Source organism: Panulirus ornatus, chromosome 63 (genome assembly GCF_036320965.1).
Source record: "Panulirus ornatus isolate Po-2019 chromosome 63, ASM3632096v1, whole genome shotgun sequence".
In the NCBI taxonomy this organism is placed as follows: domain Eukaryota; kingdom Metazoa; phylum Arthropoda; class Malacostraca; order Decapoda; family Palinuridae; genus Panulirus; species Panulirus ornatus.
The window spans coordinates 28,011,098-28,032,363 of record NC_092286.1 but is presented as its reverse complement, the minus strand read 5'-3'; the positions used below and the strand labels follow the sequence as shown (position 1 = coordinate 28,032,363).

The window sequence follows — 21,266 nt, the reverse complement described above, 5'->3', positions numbered from 1 at the left end:
GTGTGTGATGCCACCAATGGTTGTTCAGTTTGTTTATGGATGGGGTGGTGAGGGTGGTAAATGTGAGTTTTGGAGAAAGGGGTAAGCATGCTGTTTGTTGAGGATGAGAGGGGCTATGGAAGTCAGTAAGCTGTTTTTGCTGATGATACAGCACTGGTGACAGATTCAAGTGAGAAACAGAAGTTGGTGACTAAGTTTGGAAGGGTATGTGAAAGGAGAAAGTTGAGAGGGATTGATAATAAAAGCAAGGTTATTAGGTTCAGCAGGATTGAGGGACAGGTTAGATGGGGTTTGGGGAGGAAAACTGGAGTGAGATGAAGTGTTTTAGATATCTGGGAAAGGACATGGCAGCAAGTGGAACTATGGAAGTGGATGTGAGTCATAGGGTGGGGGAGGGGACAAAGGTTTTGGGAACTATGAAGATGTGTAGAAAAAGAACGTTATCTGGAAGGGCAAAAATGGGTGTGTGAAGGCATTGTAGGCCTAGCTATATTATGTAGATGCAAGGCTTGGGTTATAGGTAAGGCTTTGTGGAGGAGAGTGGATGTGGTGGAAATAAAATGTTTGTGGACAACATGTGTTGCAGGGTGATTTGATCGAGTAAGTAATGAAAGGGAAAGAGAGATGTGTGGTAATAAATGGAGTGTGGTTGAGAGAACTGAAGAGGATGTGCTGAAGCGCTTTAGTCATAAGGATAGAATGAGTGAGAAAAGGTTGACAAAGAGGATATATGTGTCAGAAGTGGAGGGAACAAGGAGAATGGGGAAACCAAATTGGAGATGGAAAGATGGAGTGAGAGAGGCTTTCTGCGACTAGGGCCTGAACATTCAAGAGGGTGAAAGGCATGCACACGATAGAGTGAATGATGTAATATATCAAGGTCAATGTGTTGTCAGTGACTAAACCAGGACACGTGTAGTGTCCGCGGTTTGCCATGGAAAGGTCTGTGGGGATTGGTTGTGGATAGGGAGCTTACATAAATGCCATGGAAAGATATAATCAGTGCTTTACCTTAAATGAACCTATTTAAACCAAGGGAGTCTCTTTTAATTTCCAAACTGATATCCTCTATGTTTACTATACTACTGCGTTATAGGCAAGTTTGCCACCACATAAACTTTTCTTAACATTAAGGTGTATGCACATCACACAAAAATTTGTGCCAATACCTCCTCAGCATACTTGCTCTGGTTTTTTGATTTTTTAAACCTTTTACATTTTCTTTATGATAGATCTCCAATCTGCTTCATACATTTATTTCTTTTTTCTAGATTCTCCTTTTAAGTTCACTGGTAGATATCTGAACATCATGTGCATCAGCAAGTTTTTAAATCAGCTTATATTTAGATAATAAGAATATCATAAAACAATCCCTTCATCTTTACATTAAAGCAATCAAATCTGATTATGAGAATTTCTACTAAGATATTTACTACAAACTTATTTTCACCCACTTTAGTAAGTTTCAGGTTATCCATAGCTTGTAAAATAAAGGATTTTCACACAGGCCAAATATTATACACATTTATCTATGTACAGGATAATGTTCTTTACATGCAGGGTACAGTGGTACAAGATGAATTTCTTTTTAACATTTCATCTGCAGACAGTCGTCACTTCTGTAACTGTTGAGTACTCAACAATCTCTCAAAAATGCTTAAAATATTTTCTATGATTTTGTTGAAACAGTTGTCACAGGTGCCATTTATATACAATAAAGAAAATAACAGTGACATTAACAACAAAGGTCGTTTCAATAAGTATACACATGGGGAACGAGAATAAGAAAGAAGCATGAAATGATGCATAAAGGTTAATAGACAGAAATTGCAACTAGCAGTCTTAAAGTACAATGCAGCCAGAGGAAGTGTGGCCTATGACCACCTGAGGTAGACAAAAGATTCATCCAGAAAAGAAGAGAAACACTTAACCTCTACCCTACGTGTTCTGTTCAATCTACAACATATATTCTCAGTCACCCATGGAATATTTCACGTAAGTTATAAAACTGAAAGAACTTACCCAATTCTGTACTAAATGTTGGTGTAACATGAAGGGGAATGGGCAGTAGGAGATGCGTATGAGACAAGTTTAAACAGACTTCATGAGCCTTGCTATATGGTACAACCATCGGTTTCTGTGATGAACGCTTGCGGCAAGATTCATCAATTATTTCTTCACTTTGCAATGTTACCGAGTACTGTAAAGGAATTTTTTTATATTTTAATATTATATAAATGACATATGCATCAGAATTCAAAGATTATGAACCTACTCTTATACCATCATCTTACATTTTAACACTGGATAAATTATATTTTTTCTTAATACATATCCGCCATTTCCCACATCAGTGAGGTAGCAACAAGAACAGATGACTGAGCCTTAGAGGGAATAATCCTTATTTGGCCCCTTCTCTATTCCTTCTTTTGGAAAAGTAAGAACAGGAGGGGAGAATTTGTAGCTCCCCGCTCCCATTCCTTGTAGTTGCTGTCTATGACACGCATGGAGTACATGGTATGTTTTCTTTCTCCCCTATCCCCAAGGATAATATATGGATTGAACCAGGGCATGTGAAGTGTCTAGGGTAAACCACGAAAAGTCTTGTGGGGCCTGGATGTGGAAAGGGAGCTGTGGTTTTGGTGCATTACACATGACAGCTAGAGACTGTGAACAAATGTGGCATTTTTTGTTGTTCTTTCCTAGTGCTACCTCGTGTGTGCGTGGAGGGAGGGGGTGCCATTTCATGTGTGGCGGCAAGTATGAGTATATACATGTGTATATATGCATATGTCTGTGTATGTATATGCATGTATATGTTGAAATGTATAGGTATGTATATGTGCATGTGTGGGCATTTATGTATATACATGTGTATGTGGGTGGGTTGGGCCATTCTTTTGTCTGTTTCCTTGCACTACCTCACTAATGCAGAAGACAGTGACAAAGTATTATAAATAAATAAATACATACATTGTTGGGGTGAAGAGATTGGTGAGAGTAAGTGAGCTTGGGAAGGAGACTTGTGTGAGGAAGTACCAGGAGAGACTGAGTACAGAATGGAAAAAGGTGAGAACAAAGGAGGTAAAGGGAGTGGGGTTGGAATGGGATGCATTTAGGGAAGCAGTGATGGCTTGCGCAAAAGATGCTTATGGCATGAGAAGCGTGGGAGGTGGGCAGATTAGAAAGGGTAGTGAGTGGTGGGATGAAGAAGTAAGATTATTAGTGCAAGAGAAGAGAGAGGCATTTGGACGATTTTTGCAGGGAAATAATGCAAATGAGTGGGAGATGTACAAAAGAAAGAGGCAGGAGGTCAAGAGAAAGGTGCAAGAGGTGAAAAAGAGGGTAAAAATGAGTTGGGGTGAGAGAGTATCATTAGATTTTAGGGAGAATAAAAAGATGTTTTGGAAGGAGGCAAATAAAGTGCGTAAGACAAGGGAACAAATGGGAACTCCAGTGAAGGGGGCTAATGGGAAGGTGATAACAAGTAGTGGTGATATGAGAAGGAGGTGGAGTGAGTATTTTGAAGTTTCGTTGAATGTGTTTGATGATAGAGTGGCAGATATAGGGTGTTTTGGTCGAGGTGGTGTGCAAAGTGAGAGAGTTAGGGAAAATGATTTGGTAAACAGAGAAGAGGTAGTAAAAGCTTTGCGGAAGATGAAAGCCGGCAAGGCAGTGGGTTTGGATGGTATTGCAGTGGAATTTATAAAAAAAGAAGGTGACTGTGTAGTTGACTGGTTGGTCAGGTTATTCAATGTATGTATGACTCATGGTGAGGTGCCTGAGGATTGGCGGAATGCTTGCATAGTGCCATTGTACAAAGGCAAAGGGGACAAGGGTGAGTGCTTAAATTACAGAGGTATAAGTTTGTTGAGTATTCCTGGTAAATTATATGGGAGGGTATTAATTGAGAGGGTGAAGCCATGTACAGAGCATCAGTTTGGGGAAGAGGAGTGTGGTTTCAGAAGTGGTAGAGGATGTGTGGATCAGGTGTTTGCTTTGAGGAATGTATGTGAGAAATACTTAGAAAAGCAAATGGATTTGTATGTAGCATTTATGGATCTGGAGAAGGCATATGAGAGTTGATAGTTAATTTGTTTATGGATGGGGTTGTTAGGGAGGTGAATGCAAGAGTTTTGGAAAGAGGGGCAAGTATGCAGTCTGTTGTGGATTAGAGAGCTTGGGAAGTGAGTCAATTGTTCTACGCTGATGATACAGTGCTGGTGGCTGATTCATGTGAGAAACTGCAGAAGCTGGTGACTGAGTTTGGTAAAGTGTGTGAAAGAAGAAAGGTAAGGGTAAATGTGAATAAGAGCAAGGTTATTAGGTACAGTAGGGTTGAGGGTCAAGTCAATTGGGAAGTAAGTTTGAATGGAGAAAAACTGGAGGAAGTGAAGTGTTTTAGATATCTGGGAGTGGATTTGGCAGCGGATGGAACCATGGAAGCGGAAGTGAATCATAAGGTGGGGGAGGGGGCGAAAATTTTGGGAGCCTTGAAGAATGTGTGGAAGTCGAGAACATTATCTCGGAAAGTAAAAATGGGAATGTTTGAAGGAATAGTGGTTCCAACAATGTTGTATGGTTGCGAGGCGTGGGCTATGGATAGAGTTGTGCGAAGGAGGTGGATGTGCTGGAAATGAGATGTTTGAGAACAATATGAGGTGTGAGGTGGTTTGATCGAGTAAGTAATAATAGGGTAAGAGAGATGTGTGGTAATAAAAAGAGTGTGGTTGAGAGAGCAGAAGAGGGTGTTTTGAAATGGTTTGGTCACATGGAGAGAATGAGTGAGGAAAGATTGACCAAGAGGATATATGTGTCAGAGGTGGAGGGAACGAGAGAAGTGGGAGACCAAATTGGAGGTGGAAAGATGGAGTGAAAAAGATTTTGAGCAATCAGGGCCTGAACATGCAGGAGGGTGAAAGGCATGCAAGGAATAAAGTGAATTGGATCGATGTGGTATACCGGGGTTGACGTGCTGTCAATGGATTGAACCAGGGCATGTGAAGTGTCTGGAGTAAACCATGGAAAGTTCTGTGGCGCCTGGATGTGGAAAGGGAGCTGTGGTTTCGGTGCATTATTACATGACAGCTAGAGACAGAGTGTGAACAAATAGGGCCTTTGTTGTCTTTTCCTAGCGCTACCTCGCACACGAGGGGGGAGGGGGTTGTTATTTCATGTGTGGCGAGGTGGCAATGGGAATGAATAAAGGCAGACAGTATGAATTATGTACATGTGTATATATGTAATTGTCTGTGTGTGTATATATATATGTATATGTTGAGATGTATAGGTATGTATATTTGCGTGTGTGGACGTGTATGTATATACATGTGTATGTGGGTGGGTTGGGCCATTCTTTCGTCTGTTTCCTTGCTCTACCTCGCTAACATGGGATACAGCGGCAAAGCAAAATAAATAAATACATTTTTTAAATCTGTGTGTTTAACCAATGAAATATACATGTATTTAGTTACCAAATATTTCTCATAAAAAAAAATGTGAGACTAAACCGAGGGGATTTTGATTAAGGCTGTACACTGAAGTGAGTGCCTTTAGTAAGCACTACACAAATAAAAAATTGAACATAAAGTACAATACAAATAGATTATTGAAGCCCTCAGCAACTAACTATTACACACAAAGTAAACTGAAAGAAGAGGAATATGCATGATGGTGTAATCGAGCATGATAAATAAAAAAGGGGAGGAAAGTCACTATGCATCAGTCATATTTCTCTACAATGACAATCTGTGAGTTACAAAGATAAAGAGCCTCATATGTGCAGAGAAGAATTCAGCTGGATATTTACTGCATCAGCATCATAGTGTGAGGAGTACATGAAACAACGGCCCAACTTGCTCATCTTACAAGGAGTCCTAATCAGACCCCAAAGCTGGTTTGAAATGTGGCTGATGAGTTAGTTTCACCCCTATCATATGTAAAGTAATGAGTATGGGACAAAGTAAAAGATGGCCATAATATGATTATTGCTTAGCAGGAAATTTAATACAAATAGGCAATTACTAATGTAAAGGACTAACAGAAATTGTGGATATATATATATTTTCATTTTCATTTATTTTGCTTTGTCGCTGTCTCCCACGTTTGCGAGGTAGCGCAAGGAAACAGACAAAAGAAATGGCCCAACCCACCCCCAAACACATGTATATACATACACGTCCACACACGCAAATATTCATACCTATACATCTCAACGTATACATATATATACACACACAGACATATACATATATACACTCATGTACATAATTCATACTGTCTGCCTTTATTCCTTCCCGTTGCCACCTCGCCACACATGAAATAACAACCCCCTCCCCCCTCATGTGTGCGAGGTAGCGCTAGGAAAAGACAACAAAGGCCACATTCGTTCACACTCAGTCTCTAGCTGTCATATAATAATGCACTGAAACCACAGCTCCCTTTCCACATCCAGGCCCCACAGAACTTTCCATGGTTTACCCCAGATGCTTCACATGCCCTGGTTCAATCCACTGACAGCACGTCGACCCCAGTATACCACATCGTTCCAATTCACTCTATTCCTTGCACGCCTTTCACCCTCTTGCATGTTAAGGCCCCGATCACTCAAAATCTTTTTCACTCCACCTCCAATTTGGTCTCCCACTTCTCCTCGTTCCCTCCACCTCTGACACATATATCCTCTTGGTCAATCTTTCCTCACTCATTCTCTCCATGTGACCAAACCATTTCAAAACACCCTCTTCTGCTCTCTCAACCACACTCTTTTTATTTCCACACATCTCTCTTACCCTATTATTACTTACTTGATCGAACCACCTCACACCACATATTGTCCTCAAACATCTCATTTCCAGTACATCCACCCTCCTTCGCACAACTCTATCCATAGCCCATGCCTCACAACCATATAACATTGTTGGAACCACTATTCCTTCAAACATACCCATTTTTACTTTCCGAGATAATGTTCTCGACTTCCACACATTCTTCAACGCTCCCAGAGTTTTCGCCCACTCCCCCACACTATGATTCACTTCCACTTCCATGGTTCCATCCGCTGCCAAATCCACTCCCAGATATCTAAAACACTTCACTTCCTCCAGTTTTTCTCCATTCAAACTTACCTCCCAATTGACTTGACCCTCAACCCTACTGTACCTAATAACCTTGCTCTTATTCACATTTACTCTCAGCTTTCTTCTTTCACACACTTTACCAAACTCAGTCACCAGCTTCTGCAGTTTCTCACATGAATCAGCCACCAGCGCTGTATCATCAGCAAACAACAACTGACTCACTTGCCATGCTCTCTCATCCACAACAGACTGCATACTTGCCCCTCTTTCCAAAACTCTTGCATTCACCTCCCTAACAACCCCATCCATAAACAAATTAAACAACCATGGAGACATTACACACCCCTGCTGCGAACCTACATTCACTAAGAACCAATCACTTTCCTCTCTTCCTACACGTACACATGCCTTACATCCTTGATAAAAACTTTTCACTGCTTCTAACAACTTGCCTCCCTCACCATATATTCTTAATACCTTCCACAGAGCATCTCTATCAACTCTATCATATGCCTTCTCCAGATCCATTAATTCTACATTCAAATCCATTTGCTTTTCTAAGTATTTCTCACATACATTCTTCAAAGCAAAAACCTGATCCACACATCCTCTACCACTTCTGAAACCACACTGCTCTTCCCCAATCTGATGCTCTGTACATACATTCACCCTCTCAATCAATACCATCCCATATAATTTCTCAGGAATACTCAACAAACTTATACCTCTGTAATTTGAGCACTCACTTTTATCCCCTTTGCCTTTGTACAATGGCACTATGCAAGCATTCTGCCAATCCTCAGGCACCTCACCATGAACCATACATACATTAAATAACCTTACCAACCAGTCAACAACAGTCACCCCCTTTTTTAATAAATTCCAGTGTAATACCATCCAAACCTGCTGCTTTGCTGGCTTTCATCTTCCACAAAGCTTTTACTACCTCTTGTCTGTTTACCACATCATTTTCCCTAACCCTTTCACTTTGCACACCACCTCGACCAAAACACCCTATATCTGCCACTCTATCATCAAACACATTCAACAAACCTTCAAAATACTCACTCCATCTCCTTCTCACATCACCACTACTTGTTATCACCTCCCCATTAGCCCCCAACACTGAAGTTCTCATTTGTTCCCTTGTCTTACGCACTTTATTTACCTCCTTCTAAAACATCTTTTTATTCTCCCTAAAATTCAATGATACTCTCTCACCCCAACTCTCATTTGCCCTCTTTTTCACCTCTTGCACCTTTCTCTTGACCTCCTGCCTCTTTCTTTTATACATCTCCCAGTCATTTGCATTATTTCCTTGCAAAAATCGTCCAAATGCCTCTCTCTTCTCTTTCATTAATAATCTTACTTCTTCATCCCACCACTCACTCCCCTTTCTAATCTGCCCACCTCCCACGCTTCTCATGCTACAAGCATCTTTTGCACAGGCCATCACTGCTTCCCTAAATACATCCCATTCCTCCCCCACTCCCCTTACGTCCTTAGTTCTCACCTTTTTCCATTCTGTACTCAGTCTCTCCTGGTACTTCCTCACACACATCTCCTTGCCAAGCTCACTTACTTTCACCACTCCTTTCACCCCAACATTCTCTCTTCTTTTCTGGAAACCTCTACAAATCTTCACCTTCACCTCCACAAGATAATGATCAGACATCCCTCCAGTTGCACCTCTCAGCACATTAACATCCGAAAGTCTCTCTTTCACGCACCTATCAATTGATACGTAATCCAATAACGCTCTCTGGCCATCTCTCCTACTTACATACGTATACTTATGTATATCTCTCTTTTTAAACCAGGTATTCCCAATCACCAGTCCTTTTTCAGCACATAAATCTACAAGCTCTTCACCATTTCCATTTACAACACTGAACACCCCATGTACACCAATTATTCTCTCAACTGCCACATTACTCACCTTTGCATTCAAATCACCCATCACCATAACCCAGTCTCGTGCATCAAAACTACTAACACACTCACTCAGCTGCTCCCAAAACACTTGCCTCTCATGATCTTTCTTCTCATGCCCAGGTGCATATGCACCAACAATCACCCATCTCTCTCAATCCACTTTCAGTTTTACCCATATCAATCTAGAGTTTACTTTCTTACACTATATCACATACTCCCACCACTCCTGTTTCAGGAGTAGAGCTATTCTTTCCCTTGCTCTTGTCCTCTCGCTAACCCCTGATTTTACTCCCAAGACATTCCCAAACCACTCTTCCCCTTTACCCTTGAGCTTCGTTTCACTCAGAGCCAAAATATCCAGGTTCCTTTCCTCAAACATACTACCTATCTCTCGTATTTTCTCATCTTGGTTACATCCACACACATTTAGACACCCCAATCTGAGCCTTCGAGGAGGATGAGCACTCCCCGTGTGACTCCTTCTTCTGTTTCCCCTTTTAGAAAGTTAAAATACAAGGAGGGGAGGGTTTCCAGCTCCCCGCTCCCATCCCCTTTAGTCGCCTTCTAAATAAGTGGGTCAGAAAAGAAAAAGTTAGAAGCCATCAGTGAGCTGAGCACCTACTGGAAGAAAGAATAACGTGATTGTTTCCACTAAATCCTAATCAGAGTTCATCACATGCTTTCATCTATGAGAGGATATGAGTGGAGGTATTTGCAAAGTGATCCAATTATTAGTCAGATGATGGAATTGGCCAGTGGTTATCACTGGGATTGAGCCTATCATTCCTAAAGAGAGCAAGGCTCTCTCATTTTCCTTACTCACAAGCTAACTTCTATTGGGAAGAAACTTATTAGAGCTTCCTATAAAAAATGCAGTGGATACTTCTTCTCAAAGCACACACTCACATATAATAAAGAAAACACTGTTATGATAATAACTATGTGATTTACACCTGGTGATCATATAAGGCTATCTGCCAGGAAAACTTCATAAACTCATAACATAAACTTGAATCAATAAGGGTAAAAGACACAATTTGAATCAATAAGGGTAAAAGATACAATAAGGTATTGTATGCTTTTATCAGCAATACTGCCATGATTACATAAGTTAGCAGTCAATAATTTCAGACCCATCTAGATTCTTCCTATAAAATCTCAAATAGATGATAAATGTTGATTTACGATCTCCAGGATCAATGGCAACTGATAAACTTTTTCCAGATTATGTGGTAAGGCATAATGCTCCAACATATACCACATTAAGGGCATGAACTGGCAGAGATTTACTTACTAGATATGGGTAGAGGTAAAGATGGAGATGACAATAAAAGTAGGTGTCTTACTATGTTGGCTGTGACTTGAATATTGAATATTGTTATCCATGTAAAGGATTCAAGCAACTTCTAGAGCACAAGTTAGGTTGATAACCATTAGGGAAAAATAGGAAGTATGGGAAAATGGAAAACGTTAACGTAAAAACTGTGGGTGGAATAAGTTTGAGAGTAGTCTTAACGCTAAAAAGTATAATGCCCAACAAGCTTACATTAGTGTTTCAAAACAGCATTCCACTACAACCAATGCAAATATTAACACTAACTACTGTATACAAATTATATCATCTCACCTGGACACAGGGCACCTCAGCCATACTAAAATCAAAAGTGGCTACAATATCTTCTCCAAGTCTGAAGCTGGTCTTGTAAATACAAAATCGTACCACCTTACCCCGAGTGTTGGTTATGTTATACTGACTTAAATTCTTGCGAGTGGATACATTCTGTCGAAAAGACACACTCTTATTACAGTGATCAAAACTGTATCAGTTACGATATTCCCTAAATTCTGAAACTCAATAGAATCAAACAAACTAACTTTCAATTCAGTATTTTACAGTATCTATACAATGTACTTTTCTTCTTACAGCTTTTGGTCAAAGTTAAAATCCTAGATTGTAGCAGACTGGCAGTCTAAAAGAAATCTTTAAATACCGTGAAAATATCAGTATTTTTCCACTGGTGCTTGTTGTCTGGGCCACAGTCTCAATGCTGTAACACTTGATGATTTGGTACACACACACACACACACACACATACACAAAGTCAACTCAATTCAGTCATTTGCAGACCAATGTATTCTATCTGTTCATCCATCTATCTATCTAATCAAATCTATTCCCACTTCCTTGAAGTGAATAAGGTACATACAGCCTTTCAGTTCCCTCATACACATCCTCAACCTATGTCCAGATGCTACTGTGAAACATGAAAGATCCATGTTAATGGACGCACTTTGTACCACATTCTCCATTTACTCCGTCTCTACATGTAAAATGCTACCAATACATCTACTTCCAAATAATTTCTCTGGTATCTTCAACTGAAATCTCTCTCATCAATTTGTTCTTCATTAGTCCATCTTTTCCACAACCTACCTCCTCTTCTTCTACCCTCAACTGTAATGCTACATATTTTCTTCATACCCAATCATCTGCCATACATTTCATATGACCTTATCACCCTAAAAGAGTATTCCATGAAAATTTTTAAGAAAATTTCGTTTCCCTGCATTCCCTTGCATTTTCTTTATCTATCCACCTAATTCAAACTATACTTAATGTAAATTATCCATCTCCAATGCAATCTCTCCTTCCCTCAGTTCTCATTGTACCAATCAGTTATTTTAAACATTCTCCCCACCTTTAAAAAATTTAATTTATTACTAGCCTCATCCAAGACTTGTTTAATATACCTTTTGTCATTCCATATGCATTCCTCTCTTCTACTCTTATTTACCATCTTCCAGAGCAGTTTCTCTTATAAATTCTGATTATTTTTCCACAGATATTCTCATATGCTTTCCTTTCGTTAATATGTACCATTCTTTTAACTTTTATTCATTGTTTTATATTCTACTCCCTTTGTCCTCAGTTCATTACTATTACATTAATTACATTCATCATTCACCTGCTGAACCAAACCAATGTGGACACCACTGTTGATTCAACAAACTAGAAACAAGATTATGATTTGTGTGTTAGCTGTGACACTGTATGCACATGATCCACCCCATGTAAATTGAAATGAAGTTCACAGGTGCATCAGCATAAGTTCGATAAGTCCTTGTATATCCCAACACCACATGTAAACATGCTGACATCATGGGTTACTGAGTTAATGCTTTGCTTTCCTTACATAGCAGGGAGTGCCAGGAACAGATGCAGAAATGTTTTCATTTGCTCATATTCACTCTCTAGCCATCATGTATAATACACCTAAACAAGAACTGCACTATCCACTGCTGAAGCCCACAAGCAGACTTTTTCACGGTTTCTTCTTACCAATTCACATGCTGTGGCTCAGCTCACTGATATCGTGTTACCCGCCGTACACCACAATGACTCGATTTGCTCTATCTAGTAGACATCTCACACCCTCCTATACATCTAGAGCCATTTTCTTAGTCATTAGGGAGCTAGTGAATGACATTGTTAGCCACCTCCCCATGCTGGAATGCATTTCTTGAAATCCCTTCCATGGCCCCTCTCCAGCCGTTTGAGGATTTGCCTCTAACAGCCAGAGTGAGAGGCCTTGGAAGTGCATTTCAGTTTGGGGAGGTAGCTAAAGTCATTCACTAACTCCTTAGCGACTTAGGAAATGACCCTTACACCCCAAACCCTTAAAGCACCTCTTACCCCTTCCTCCATTTCCAACAAGTGTACTGTACCCTCTTAGTCAGCCTTTCCTCTCCATATGTCCAAACCATTTCAGCACACCATCTTCAGCTCTGTCATACTTACTCTTCTTACTACCATAACTTTCTCTTAACCTATCATTTCTTATGTGATCAACCCTTCTTACACCATACACTGTCCGCAAACATTCCATTTCTGATAAATCAAACTTCTTCCATACAAGAAAAGATATATTCCATCAGATTATTTGAGTATTTAGAGACAGAAGTGGATGAGACCTAATATCTTACCTATGCAGTAACAAACAATAATGCTGATAATAATCTGAAATTAACCTGAATAATCTGCAAAGCAGTATGTCGAGGTGTGTCTCTCTGAGGGGTGTGTAAGAATGGATTCGAAGGTGCTAATTCTCCACTTTCACTATAGACACATGCTTCACTTAATCCTGCAAGAGAGAGATACAAAATATATTAAGAAATGTACCATCTGAAAAAAAGATGTTGCTGTATTCATGCATACTGGACAGAAATACATATAAACAGCCAACTGTTATGACATTTCTTAGATGACATGAGTATGAAACTTGGTGGTAGGTTTAGGGAAACAGTGACACATAAAAACAAGATTTGAAAGCTAGCAGGCTTAGAAAAGTTGCCTGTGAGCAGAGATATCAAGAGATACTTAGTGAAGAATGGCATGAGTAAATGAAACTAGTGGAGTGGAAAGTATTTAGGGAAACGGTGCTTGATTATACGAATTAAATGTGTGGCATGCAGAAGATGGGACATATGAGAAAGGGTAAGGGATGGTATAATGAAGTTGAATCACCAGTTGAAGAGAAAATGGTAGTGTATGGAAGACATCTGCAAGGAAAAAGTACAAATGACTAGGAGGAGTACATGAGAAAACATCAAGAAAAAGATGTGAGAGCTAAGAGATGTGGTATACGAAAGAATGAGAAAATATCAGAGTTTCTGGAAAACTTAGAAAATGATCTGGAAGAGAGTGAATACTTTAAGAAGAACCTGAAAGCAAATGAAGGTGACAGAGGAAAGTAGATGCAGTAGTGGCACCAAAGAATGTGTGTGAAAGAGATAAAGTGAATCTTTTGAAATAATGAAGAATATGTTACACAACAGGAAGCCAGACATGGTGTGTTTGGGATGAGGTGGCATGTAGAGTGACTTAAGGTCAGTGGGATGGTGAAAAGAGAGAAGACAGATAATGTCTAGTGTTCGACAAAAAGTGGTAAAGCATCAAGAATAAGTAGGACTACAGCTGAGGTTTTCAGGAAAGGATATGACAATGTTGCTGATTGGTTAGTCTGGCTGTGTGATATGTGATGTGTAAGGCCTAAGATAGGCACCTGAAGACTGGAGGAGTGCAAGTATAGTCCCCTAACCTAAAGGTTATATGAATTAAAGATGTGATTATGCCTGGTACCATGTATGGGAGAAAGGTAACTGAGAGGATGATATTATGCAATGAACAGCTGACTGGGGGGAGCAGTTTGAAGGCAGGAGAGATAGAAGGTATGTGGAACAGGTTTCGGCTATGATGACTTTATGTTAGAATATACTTGGAATAAGAGAGTGACTTGTATTTTGTATATGACATTTATTGACCTGGAAAAAGCATATGCCACGGTAGAAAGAGAGAGACCTTGTGGAAGGTGTTGCAGATATATGGGATACAAGGGAAGATTAAAAGCACTAAATTTTGTCACAAAAATAAATCATGTGTGAGAGTAAGAAGGAGGAAGGAGAGTGATGCTCAGTGAAGGCATGTCTGTGTCAAGGATGTGTGGTGTCACCGTGTATGTTTAATCTATTCATAAATAAGGTGGTGAGAAAGGTACACGAAAGGGACTTGGAGCAAGGGGTGGGTCTGCTATATGCTTGGGGTGGAGGGTGGGACTTGGAAAGTTAATAAGCTGGTGTTTGCGAATAACACAGCCTTGATGGTAGCTCCAAAAGACAAACTCCAGATGCTGGTGATTGAGTGTATGAAGGGAAATTTAATAAATGTAATCAAAAGTAGAAAGATGCAGCAGGAAGGGGAGACAGGATGGTTTGAGTTTGAATGTGGTGGATTACGTGGGAAAGGCATAACAGATGACCTGATGATCCATGATAGTTATCTGTTGCACGATAGTAATAGTATCCTAAGTACATAATTCATATAGACAGAGACAGGAGAGTAAAACTGAAGGAGGAAGTGGAGTGCTTTGGGAACTTGCGAGTGGATGTAGCAGCTGACAGTATCATGGGGTATCAAGTGAGTCAGAGGGTGGAAAAGGCGAGGACAAGAACCTGTGTTTGTAAAAGTTTATGTAGAAAGAAGGCTCAGATTCTGTAAGGGTAAATATGGTTATGTTTGAAGGTAGTGTAGTAGTCCCAAAAGTGTTGTGTGAATGCAAGTCTTGGGCATTAAATGCAAAGGAAATGAATAGGGTGGGTTCGCTGGAAATTAAATGCCTGAGAACAACATGTGACATGAAATGGGTTGATCATATATGGGATGACAGTGTCAGAGAAAGATGGGGTGGTAAGCACATTCTAACTGACAGAGCTGAGAAGGATGTGCTAAAGTGCTTCTGGTGTGGGAAAAGGATGAGCGAAGAGAGTGACAGAAGGATTCAAAAGTCAGAAATGGAGCGAGCAAGGGGAAGAGAGAAACTAAGATGATGAAAGGATGGACTGAAGGAGGCTTTTGGGAATCGGGTCCTGACCACTCAGGAAGGTGATGGGTGTGCACTGGGAATGAATTGGTGCACTGAAGCAGAAACTTCTCCTAGTAGTTATAATTAAACTCTGTGTGGTCTTAATGATCTGAAACAAATAATCACCTACCCTACTCGTATACCAGATTATCAAAACCATATTCCTAAAACTCATTCTTTGTGTTTTCATACCTTAACCTTTGCACTCACTGTACTTTCTACTTCGACTGCCCATTCTAAGTGCCTTTCAAAATAGCTTAATAGTATTAACTGGACTAACTTAAACTCACAGATATTCATTTGATGGTGCATTTATTTAAGCATAAGCAGAGGTTACTCTTGAGGGAATGAAGGTACAAGGAATATCTCTTCCTCTTACTCATTGTTCAATTACTCCTGTCCTGAGGTGAAACGAACAAGGGAGCTGGAACATCTGACTGGGCAAAACACTCAAACTTCTATTCAGCTTTACTCTATGCATGACATCACTGCAAAGTTCTCCTCTATCCAAAGGAAATACAATAACCTCCCTTATTCCACTGATAAGTCTTTTAACACATGAATCTCACACAAATCCAGCAAATCTGCCTTTCTTTCCTGATGATATCTGGAGTAACTGGATTATTCTTCAGGGTTTACTATCCCTATAGTCTGGGCTGAGCTCAGGCTCCTTATTCACCATCTCTTCATAAAACTTTCTTTTTCTCCTTACTCTCAATCTCCTTTCTTCATTCAGTATCCACTCTTCCTTCTCAATTTCCTATATAAAGATTTTTTGCTTCCCTACGTTTCTTACATTAAGTGCAGCTACACCAGATGAGCTTCACACCCACTGACATGATTATTCAGGTTAATCTAAAAACATGCACAAGGAACCATAAGAAAATGTATAAATAACAGTAATCCCATACCTCGCAACACAATGACTCTGATGGGTATGCGAAGAAGCTTGGTTGGTGCACCAAGCCTCTGAGTTCCGATAGTTATTTTATATGCATATTTTAGCAGCTGACCACGATAAGTTGGAGGAGCATCACAAGGAAGTATCTCTCTGTACACAACTGTTGATACAAAAATAGTTACCAAAAAGCAGTAGTATCTTTATTCCTACATACCTTCAGATTTAAAATATAACTAGTGCTGTGTCATGCAATAACAATGGAAAGACTGCAATACTTCTGAATTCACTTTATGATATTTTCATACCATATTATAAATTTAAGTGAAAAAATAAACTGTGTTTAGTCATTAATTTTTTACACATTAAAAAGTGGAGATTTGAAGGACAAAGAAGGATGTGCAATTCTGCTATCATTAAGAGTGTGGGAGGTTGCAACACAGCATGGATGGAATGGATCAAGAATATTGTGGGTGAAAGGAAAGACTGGAATTGTGAAGTATGCATGGATATGTGTATATGCACCTGTGACTATGAAGGCTGTATGAGGTAAGGATGAAATGAAACATTTCAGGAGAACTTAGGATGATTGTATAAATGGTTTTGAGAATGAGAGAAATTTGGTCGTATAGGGTCCAATCAACGTGAAAGTGTAATGAAACTGGCAAAATAGTTGGCAATTGGGGAGTGCCCAGAGTAAATATGAATGGAAGTTATTATGTGGATGTTTGTGCTGAGAATGGTTTATTCCTTGCAAACACCTTTTTTCCCCACAAGATTATCCACAGGTATACATGGATGAGGAATGATGGAAGAGAAGAGCAGGAAGGCTTTGATTGACTGTGTGCGAGTGAATGAAAGATTAAGAAAGGCCATGCTAGATGTTAAAGAGATGTGAGAGGATTCTTTGGAGACTCTGACCATTTTGCAGTTCTTATGGGGATGAGGAGCAGGGAGAAATGGTGGTATGGTGTAAGGAAAAATGGAAAGGTAAAAGCATTGGCAAGTGAGAAGATGAATCAGAAACAATGCAGGGAGGAGTATAAAAGGAAGGTAACTGAAAGTTTAGAGGTAAGTGCAGTGAATAAAGGGAAGCAGTCATGTATGGATTAGGTGTTTAAAAAGTCCAGAGAAATACTATTAAAGGTTGTAGAATTAGTAGATGAATATGAGGTCCTGAGATATAGGAATAAAAAGGGCAATACATGGTGCACAGAAGAGATTAGAAATGCTGTGGAAGAGAAGTAAAAGGCATATAGCAGATTGCTTGAAGAATGTACCAGAGGAAGTTCAGCAAAGGAAGAGGGAAGAAAATGAAATGTGTAAGCAGAATGTCATAAAAGCTGATAGAGGAAAGCAAAGAGAGTTGAAGATTTTGGAAGAAAGTTGAATGAAAAGTTTCAGAAAAATAAGAAATTACACTGGAAAGAGGTGGATGTAAGAGTGGAAATATTAATGTTAGAAGTAAGGCAGGGGAATTGTTGAATCAAATGGAGGAAATGAAAGGAAAATGGAAAGAGTATTTTGAAGAACTGATGAATGTAGAAGAAAGGTAGGCAGCACAGCATTTGTTACAAGCATGGGTATGGAGGATGGAAGGAAGAGGATACAAGTGCAAGGACCTAGAGCAAAAAAGGAGGTAAGATGGGAAATTATGAGGCTGAAGGTAGGAGAGGCACCTGGAGTGGACTTTGTTACAACTGAAACGCTGAAAGATGGAGGAGAAAGTGTGATGGAGAGGATGCATCTGACATGCAATTTACCATAGAAACAAAAGCTTGTGTCAAGGAGTGGGTGAAAGCTATTATTGCTCCTTTATTCAAAGAAAAAGGTGCTAAGGATGTATGCAGCAAATATAGGAGAATAAGTCTGGTAAGTATAGCAAGAAAATTACATTCAAGAATATTGATTGATATTGAGATGAAAGTGACTGAATGCAGAGTACGTCAAGAGCAAGGGGGTTTTAGTAAAGGTACGGGATGTGTGGATCAGATTTTTGCAGTAAAGATGACCATGGAAAAGTATCTAATGAAAGGTAAGAAGTTGTATGTAGCTTCCATGGATCTGGAGAAAGCTTATGACAGAGTTGAATGGAATGCTTTTTGGGATGTATTAAGGATATATGGGGTTGGGAGGCAACTGCTGGATGGTGTGAAAGCCTTCTACAGAGGAGCAAATGCATGTGTAAGAGTGGATTGGAGAGTTTCGCGAAAGTTTTGGTATACATGTAGGTGTAAGGCAGGTCTGCATGATGTCACTATGGCTTTTTAGTATATATATATATATATGGATGGAGTGAAAAGAGAAATAGAAGCAAAACTAGGGAGAAGGAGTACAGAAATGGAGTGTGGTGGTGAGATATGGTGGCTAGAGGCAAGCCAGTTTGCGGATGATATTGTGTTGTTTGCTGAGAGTGAGTAAGAGTTGCAGAAGGTTGTAAATGTGTTTTATGTGTGTAAGTGTAGGCAATTGAAGATAAATTTAAGTAAAAGTAAAGTCAAGGTTTTTTGAAAGGAACCAGAGGGAAAGTATAGATTTTGTAAAACCATATAGAGTGAAAGAAGACAGTGTATTGAATTGTGCTTTGAATATGGGAGGAGAAAGACTGGAAGTGGGGAGAGAATTTAAGTATTTAGGAGCCATCTTGAGTAAGTCTGGTGAAATGGAAGGAAAGGTAAGGGAAAGAGCAATACAGGGTAGAAGAGTCATTGGGTCCCTTAACAGAATAAATAAGGGTTGAGGTGTGGGTCTCTTAATAGAATAAAGAAGGGTTGAGATGTAAGTATGGAAGTGAAGAGAGGATTAAGGGACAGCATAGTCCTCCCAAACCTGACCTATGCAGCTGAAACATGGACTTGGAGTGAATTACAGAGGTTAAGAATATAGGCTGTGGGAATGAACTATTTGAGAAGAGCATTTGGTGTGACTAGATGGAATGAAGAAATGAAGGGGTGTATGAGAGATGTAGTATGGCAAGGAATGCAAAGGGAATGAATTATGGAGTGGTAGAGTAGGTGAAATGTAATACCTTAAGGTGGTATGGACATGTGGAAAGTATGATAGTACAGTTAAAAGGGTTGGTGTGAGTGGAAGACCACCTGTGACATGGGCAAACAGAGTGGAAGAATACTGGAGGGAAAGAATGATGGAAGAATGTGTGGAATGGTGTATGCGAGGTAGGCACGTAAGTACAGGGATAAGTGGAGACTCTCTGGATAGGAGTTCCCAGAGGGAATGGGCATCAGAGGGATAGAGTGCTGAGTAGTCCTGTCCAGAAGCAGGACCTCAACAGCAAAAGCCCACGAGTCCTATCAAAAGGTTGATCTAATTCTTGATCGTTAAAATACATTATGAAATGAAACTGAACATCGACCAAGCTTTATAGTATGCATCCAAAGACTTAAAAAAGTAATCATGTTTTTCCATTTAATATCATTTGTTTTTGTTTTCCCTACCCAGGCTGTAATGCACTTTACTGAAAATTTTCAATAAATTCATTAGACAGGATTGGCTACACTCAAGTTGTAATGACTATATATTATGAATTCTGTAGCTTCTTTAATCTCATAAGTTTATCCTAAGAAACAGTTACCATCATTTTCCTAAGTAGGTACTGGCCCAGGTCATCGGGCAATTCAAGTATATACACCAAGAATAGCAACAGGCTCAAGATAGATCCCTGCAGCATGCCACTTGTAACCCCAGCCCATTTCAAGAATGCACTCTTACCTGCATCCTTTGTTCCCTTCCACTAAAGTAATCTTCTATCTGTCCCTTACTCCTGCCCGCAGGTGTAACTTCTTAATCATGAGGTACAGTGTCAAAAGCTTTCTAGCAGTCCACGAACACACATTCTACCCATCCATCTCAGTGATCCAAGATGGAGCTCGCATTGTCATGGAAGTCTAGAAGATTTGTAATGTATAACCTCCTTTCCCTGAAACCATGTTGTCTCCCAGTTAGTTAGTTCCTCCTTTGCAAGCAGCCATTCATTTGTTTTTGATTATCTATTCCAATGTTTTACAAACCTATCTATTCCAGTGTTTTAGAAACCACACCTGTTAGTGACAGTGGCTTGTAGTTTTGTGCAATTTCCCAGTCACCATTCTTAACTGTAAAACTGTGGCATAAATCTGATATGATGCTCACTTAATGTATATGTGTGTGTGTGTGTGTGTGTGTGTGTGTGTGTGTGTGTGTGTGTGTGTGTGTGTGTGTGTGTGTGTGCTATTCAAGAAAATACCCCAAAAGTAGTATACATCCCTTTATATTGGTATGGGAGGATATTGACATTATAATTTTTTCCTGTCATGATTTTACACCATATACTTTTTTATAGTCATTTGCCATTTCCTATGTCAGCAAGTTAGGGCCAGGAACAACCAAAGAAGAGGCCTCATTTGCTCACATCCATTCTCTAGCTGTTGTGCATAAAGCCTCAAAACCACAGCCCCCCTATCCACAACCAGGTCCTATAGACCTTTGTGGTTTCCCCTGGCTACTACATGTTCCCTGGTTCAGTCAAGACCATCATGAATGAAAATATGTTCTATTTCCATTCTTCTATACGTAAAGATAACGTCCAGCAGAAATGATATATTGTCACCCCTAGTTTTCATGTGCACCTTGTAACCGTTTATTTGTTATTACCAAATAGTACAGTATGGGAAAGGTGTCTGAAAGCTGTGAGTGAGTGCCTTGAGAGGTACAACTTTAGCATTGCTTAAGTTGTGCTCGGAAGAACTGTTCATCATGGGACCTCCTCTGCTACGAAATCACTAGATTCAAGCGAATTTTAGTTAACATTGGTTTTTCTAATAAGATCCCTGATAAAGAGACGAGTGTGTTACTCAAAACTCAACTAGTTAATCACACTCAACAACAACCTGCACCTGTTCATTGAGTTTTCTACTAAAACCATATGTCTCCTACCTG

At 39.7% G+C, this 21,266-nt stretch overlaps 1 protein-coding gene across 2 annotated transcripts in view; it reads right to left on the bottom strand.

The window, feature by feature from the left end:
- LOC139746035 (RAB6A-GEF complex partner protein 2) overlaps positions 1-21,266 on the bottom strand; it is a 56,071-nt gene that overhangs the window by 23,035 nt on the left and 11,770 nt on the right. For both annotated transcript variants that reach the window (XM_071656847.1, XM_071656848.1), the window contains exons 5-8: positions 16,345-16,494; positions 13,044-13,156; positions 10,642-10,794; positions 2,023-2,200 (exon numbers count right to left, since the gene is read on the bottom strand). In XM_071656847.1, the coding sequence (XP_071512948.1) occupies positions 2,023-2,200; positions 10,642-10,794; positions 13,044-13,156; positions 16,345-16,494 (594 nt within the window). The remainder of the gene's footprint in view (positions 1-2,022; positions 2,201-10,641; positions 10,795-13,043; positions 13,157-16,344; positions 16,495-21,266) is intronic.